This window comes from Theropithecus gelada, unplaced genomic scaffold (genome assembly GCF_003255815.1).
Source record: "Theropithecus gelada isolate Dixy unplaced genomic scaffold, Tgel_1.0 HiC_scaffold_1637, whole genome shotgun sequence".
NCBI lineage: Eukaryota > Metazoa > Chordata > Mammalia > Primates > Cercopithecidae > Theropithecus > Theropithecus gelada.
The window spans coordinates 1-6878 of NW_020258061.1; the positions used below are offsets into that span (position 1 = coordinate 1).

The window sequence follows — 6878 nt, forward strand, 5'->3', positions numbered from 1 at the left end:
TGTAACAAATATTCAGAGTCGATTATTTTCATAAGCTAAACATTTCCAAGACTTTAAGATTTGTGTTTGAGCATACAGTACTGCAATGTTGGCTACATAAAATTTAAAAATCTTTTTAAGAGGAAGCTCAATAATCAGAGGCTGTATTGCATTTAAGGATTTAACACTGGCTATATACAAAAGGGAAAGCATTTCAATGAGAAATACTTCACGTTACCAAGTTCTCTCCTTTAATATGGCAACATTCAGCAGCTTATGCTACTCTTCTATCCTTTGGTTCCCAGTGACAAACAATGCAGTAATAATGCCTCTGGTTTTAGTTCCTCTTGGACGACATTTATTAGCAGAGAGAGAGACCTGATGCTTTAGCTGAAATTTGGCAGCCCAAGAAGTGCACCAACTGCTCCAAAGTATCCCTGTATAATTTAAAAATAACTGTTATGTAGTGCAGCTTTTAAATTAGCATATAATATTAACCACTTGAGAACACACAACGATGCACAATCTATCTGTTTAACAATATTTGGAAACCTACCAATTTCTGCGTTGTTAGCTATTATAAAAAAATCTTCTGAATCTGTATTCTTGATATCTACACAGCTTTGAAATATGTATTTTTATTTATTATTATTATTTTTAGAGACATGGTCTCACTATTTTGCACAGGCTGGCCTTGAATTCCTGGGTTCAAGTGGTCCTCCCATCTCAGCCTCTTTAGCTGGGACTATAGGCTCACACTGAAATATGTATTCTAAAAGTGTGGCCTTTAGACACTAAAGCTTCCAGGACTGTAATAGCAATTCTGCACCCTCTCCCCTTTACTTAATAAACAAACTAACTTCCTCTGGCTGTGCCTGACACTCACACGGCACGCCATGTGGAACTGCACAAGGGCACACCATTCTGATTTGTATTGTGTGAGCAGTGACAATGAGACAGGGAAGCTTTTAAGAGCAGAATAATTTGAATCTGTGTTACTAATTTGTAATGATACAGCCATTTGACTTTGATCACAAAATGATCCAAGTTAAGTTAATCCAAAACATTATGTGGACTGATAATTGCTCAGATCAGAATTTAACTGCATGTAGTAAATGAATACTAAAAAATTTGGGGGTGCTTAGCAGGTTATTATAATTCTCTTCCCCACAACTGAAACTGAAGTGAAGGAACCAATATTCTACCTAAGGCTGGGCACGGTGGCTCACACCTCCAAAGGATTGCTTGAGGCCAGGAGTTCCAGACCAGCCTGGGCAACAAAGACAGATTCTGTCTCTACAAAAAATATTAATAAAAATAAATTAGCTGGGCATACTGGTGCATGCCTGTGGTCCCAGCTACTTGGGAGGCTGAGGTGGGAGGATTGCTGAGCCTAGGAGGAAGAGGCTGCAGTAAGCCATCATCGTGCCACTGAACTCAAGCCTAAGTGACAGAGCAAGACCCTGTCTCTTAAAAAACATGCTATTAAAATTCACAAAAAACATTTTCCTACCATACCTCATGTTCTAGAAACAATGCTTTTAGTTGACCTTTTGACCAATAATCCAGTGCATACGCCAGAAGTTTCATTGAGAGGGTATTGACACGTAAAAAGTTTCCAACAAAGACAACTCTGTTTATTTTCTAAAACAAAAGAACAAAGAAAAAACTTGTAAAAATAATTAACACATTTTACAATATAAAAGGTTTCAAAATATTTATTTAAAGATGTAAACAACAACTACCCTTTATCAGTATAATACCTACTACATTCCTGGCATATAGCTCTATAATCCTGAGTATTTAAAAATTAGTTCTGCACACATCATCCAAAATCCACAAAACGTATAATACCAAGAGAGAACCCTAAACTATGGACTTTGGGTGATGATGATGTGTGCACAGGGTGATTGACTGTAACACATGATCACTCTACTGTGGGATGTTGAGGATGGAGGGCTGTGTGTATATATATGGAAGGTGGTATATGGGAACTCACTGAGCTTTCCACCTAATTTTACGTGAAACTAACACTGATCTAAAAAATAAAGTCTACTTTTAAAAAAAGGTTCTAGAAAGACTCCTAGCAGATGATTTCAGGTAAGACTTGTTTTTGAAAATGGACAATAAATAGCCCCCTTACAAAGTCATTTGGAGACATATTATTGATGTGATTTAAAAAAAAAAAAAAATCAAAACATGGTAAGTACTATGAAATGCATTTATGATAAGTAGCAAATTTGGCCCATATATTGCACATTATTGATGTGATTTAAAAAAAAAATCAAAACATGGTAAGTACTATAAAATGCATTTAGAATAAGTAGCAAACTTGGCCCATATATTGCAATACATGTTGAACAATGACATGCAACTGTGGATTCTATAGAATTGGAGAGTAATACTGACTGGGGCACTGGCACGTGCATTCCTCTAGGATTCTTGCATTCTTTCTCCATCCCCTGCCTGATTAATCAAATCATTCTCTCTCTGCAAAGATTCCACACTAATTTGGTTTCTTAGATATCTCTATTAGGAAATCTTAGGGGAACTGGTGTTTGAATCACCAGAAAACTTATTTCGACTCTCACAATATACTGACTTTTGAGTAGAAATCTTTGTACATAAGTTGGGATACTATAAACCATGGCCTAAATCATTGTTAACTCAATTGGTCAGTGGAAATTTAGACATAAAGGGCTAAGAATAAAGGTTTCAAATTGTTGTCAGCTCCCAACATGGCCTACTAGTAACTCCATCAACCAACTAACACTTAAGTTTCTTAAGTTATTAAAAAACTGATGAGATCAAGTTCTGGATTTAAATATAGAATAATTCAGAGGATTTGCATAGTTGTTCTCTCTGCTGGAAGCTTTCTCCCCAAAATGTCTACGTGTACAGTTTCCCCCTCACCTCCTTCAAATCTCTGCCTAAGAATCACATTTTCAAGAAAGCTTTCCTTTAACCACTCAATTACTTGGCAATTTGTCCTCTACCACTCTCTGCCCTATTCCCAATCCTCTTTATCCTGTTTGATGGTCTCTTTTTTAAAAAATAGCATTCATCACCTAATACACACTAAACAATTTACTTAATATGTCACTAGAATGAATGCAAGCTCCACAAAGCCAGATCTTTGTTTTCTTCGTTAATATATTCCAAATACCCAGAACAATGTCCGGCATCTGGTAATCAATAAATATTTACTCAATGAATAAATGAATGAATGAATGAACAAATGAAGGGTTCCTTCAAAAAGCATATTTCCCAATCCATTTAAAGTATTTGATATTTATAAAAATTAAATGGGCAAATATATCTATTATTATATAAGGAAGCTAGAATTAAATATATATATTCTCTTCCAAACAAAGAATCCCAACTATATGGTCAATCTAACAGTATATGCTTTTCACATTTTTTTTGGAACAATAAACACCACTCAAATATCACGAAGAACAGGTCTCAATGCCTTCATAGCCCTGTACAATGCTGCTTGATCCATATGCAACAAGGCAGCACTGTAAAGAAGCCGAGGGCAGTAAGAAAACTTCCAAGAATTTCACTAATCAAATGCAACATTAAGCACTGGTGGTATAGTGGTGAGCATAGCTGCCTTCCAAATGCAACAGTAAGACTAAATGCTTTCACAAAATAGTTACCTCAAAATATCTTATGCTTAGGATTTTCTTTTACATCCTCAAGGGATTTAGGTTGTGTTTTTCTGAAAAAAAATTCTGAATAAATTTCTCCTATTTCAATTTGAATTATCTGCTACTTTCTTTAAAGGTAATATAGCAATTGGGTACATAACATATATACCTAATGAGTCTTGGTGTTTAATGGGCTACATCTCAATCCCAGAGGCCTCCTTAGGGAAAGTGAAGAAGCCCTGCTAGGTGTATATAGGACTCCAATTCACATTTTTGATAATTTGAGTTTTGCAGTTTTTTTTTTTTTTTTTTTTACCTCATTAACAGCACACATTCGTGCCACAGAACCAATGTTATTGGTGATAGTAACTAAAGTAGCTCTTGCCAGATCTTCTTTACTAACAGATTCTCGCTTCTCCTTATAAATCATATTCCCAAAACTGCAGAAAAATGAAAAATAAAGTCAAATCTGCTGAAAACAAGCAACATTTTACATATTAACAGATATATCTATAACTTGGATATTTTTTATAAAATTAGGACCAAAAAGTAGAAACACATAGGGATAAGATCAAAACAACCTAACAAAGAAATCTATGCAAGAGTAAAGTAATACCTTTCAAAGAATTAAGGTTAAAATGACATCTCAAAAAAAAGCATAGTTATTGTAAGAAAGCAAAGATTACCAAAATATCTTCATTTTTAAACCTGATTCAAAACAAATTAACAAAGTCAAAATTACAAAATGTTTCCAAAAGTATCTCAGCTTTAACTTCAAATTCTTTTTCATTCAGTCACAAGAAACATTTATGACATACCAAGCTTTGTGCTGGAGACACAGATAGTCCCTCAAACAGAGAATTAGTCTAGTGCAGCACTGTCCAATAGAAATAAAATACGAGTAATATATAATTTCATATATGTTCTATTAGCCACATTAAAAAGGTAAAAATAAACGTGAAATTAATTTTAATTGTACATTTCATTTAAGCCAATATATCCAAATATCATCATTTCAACATGTGGCACTCAAATGCCAAGTGCCTGATGTGACTAGAGGCTACCATAATGGACAATGCAGGCCTAGATACAAAAGACAGCAAGAGAAGCGCTAACAGTAACAGGAAAAACAACAAACAAAGGCTAACCTCGGAAATACAAAGAAAAAAGTATCTTTTATTAAGTGGTAAGAGAAAAAAGTTAAGAAGGTATGAGGCAGGGCTTTTCAAAGCAAAGGGACCAGAAAAAGCCAGAGAAAAAGAGAAGGAAAATCTTAGGCAGAGGCAACTAAAGGTTAAAGGCACACAGAAATGAGAAATGAAAACATCTATGAAATCACAAGATATTTGGTCAGAGTGAAGCGTCTATGTGAGGGAGAGGCAAGATATATTATTGAAGAGTGAGACAAAGTCCACTATCAAAGGACACTGGATTCCCTGACAAAGAATTTGGGGCGCACAAGCAACAATGGTTAGGAAGCATAATGAGAGACAAGACTGATAAATAACAGAACAGTAAATTTAAAATATTTAGGAATCAACTTAAAAAGCTATGTATGGACATATTTGGAGAGGCCTTTTTAAATGTGTGAAAGGCACAAAAGTAGCCTTAAACAGATAAACTAAGTTCTTCAACAGCAAGACTTACTATAAAGATATCATCTGTCCAAGTTAATATATAAACTTACTGAGATTCCAAAAAAACTTTTTGTAACAGAGAAAATGCTTGCCAAGGTCATACAGAATATCAAGCAAAGAAGTGAAACTAGCCCTTCTAGAGATTAAAACATACTTTTTATGCCTCTATAAAGCTGAAAGTATAATGCTGGTACATCAACAGAATGAAAAGCCAGCATATGTAAAAAAAGCCATCTCAAATCAGTGAAATAAAGATGGATTATTAGACACTAGGGCCTTCTGGAAAAAAAAAAAAAAAACCCTGAAATATGAAAGCATGATCTGTAACTTACAAAATACCCTAAGATAAACTGTAAGTAAATCAAAGATTTAAGTATAAAAATACCACCATTAACATATTAGAAGAAAACAAGGGTTTATTCCTTTATGTATTTGGAATGTAGAAGACTTACTTACTATGAATCAATATCCAGAAGCCATAAAAGAAAAGACTGATAAATTCAACTGTATAACAATCGAGCAGAAAAGTAGAACATGAACAACAACTCACAGAAAATAAAATATGCAAGGCTCTTAACCCCAGTGTTGGTAGGAGAAATGTAAATTAAAAGTACATTAAGGGCCAGGCACAGTGGCTCAGGCCTGTAATCCCAGCACTTTGGAAGGCCGAGGCGGGTGGATCACCTGAGGTCAGGAGTTCAAGACCAGCCTGGCCAACATGGTGAAACCCCGTCTCAACTAAAAATACAAAAAAATTAGCTGGGCGTGGGGGCGGGCGCCTGTAATCCCAGCTACTTCGGGAGGCTGAGGCAGGAGAATCACTTGAACCTGGGAGGCAGAGGTTGCAGTGTGCCAAGATGGTGCCATTGCACTCCAGCCTGGGTGACAAGAGTGAAACTCTGCCTAAAATAAGATAAAATAAAATGAAATAAAATAACATTAAGATACCATTTCTCCACCAGATGGAGAAATGCAAAAGTCAGCACTCTACTGGTGAAACAGGCACTTTCATTTACTGCTAGTGAGAGTGAAAAACAGTACCGCTCCTTTGCATAGTTAACAGTATCTCAAAAATGCATTTGCAATCCAACTTTTGGGAATTTATCCTACACATGTATAACATAAGGACAACATGTAAAGATTTCTAGGCTATATGGATACTTTAGAGTATATATACTATGCCATATAATGGTAAATTACCTTTTGTATATGGGGAGAAAAGTAAGAATATGTATTGGTATGTGCATCAAGAAACACTGGAAGGACACTCAAAAATTAAAAAAGTTTCCTACAAGGTGCACTCAGGGTAGACTTCTTTTTTTTTTTTTTTTTTGAGACGGAGTCTCGCTGTGTCGCCCAGGCTGGAGTGCAGTGGCGCGATCTCGGCTCACTGCAAGCTCCGCCTCCCGGGTTCACGCCATTCTCCCGCCTCAGCCTCCGAGTAGCTGGGACTACAGGCGCCCGCCACCACGCCTGGCTAGTTTTTTGTATTTTTAGTAGAGACGGGGTTTCACCATGTTAGCCAGGATGGTCTCGATCTCCTGACCTCGTGATCCACCCGCCTCGGCCTCCCAAAGTGCTGGGATTACAGGCTTGAGCCACCGCGCCC

General features: G+C 36.2%; 1 protein-coding gene across 1 annotated transcript; it reads right to left on the bottom strand.

The window, feature by feature from the left end:
- Nucleotides 1-7: 7 nt before the first annotated feature.
- LOC112617433 (pantothenate kinase 3-like) lies at nt 8-4072 on the bottom strand (the record flags this gene model as incomplete). Its single annotated transcript, XM_025374204.1, has 3 exons — nt 8-416; nt 1498-1623; nt 3949-4072. Coding segments are annotated over 3 exons (301 nt in total), but the record flags the coding sequence as incomplete, so codon positions are not given.
- Nucleotides 4073-6878: the final 2806 nt, after the last annotated feature.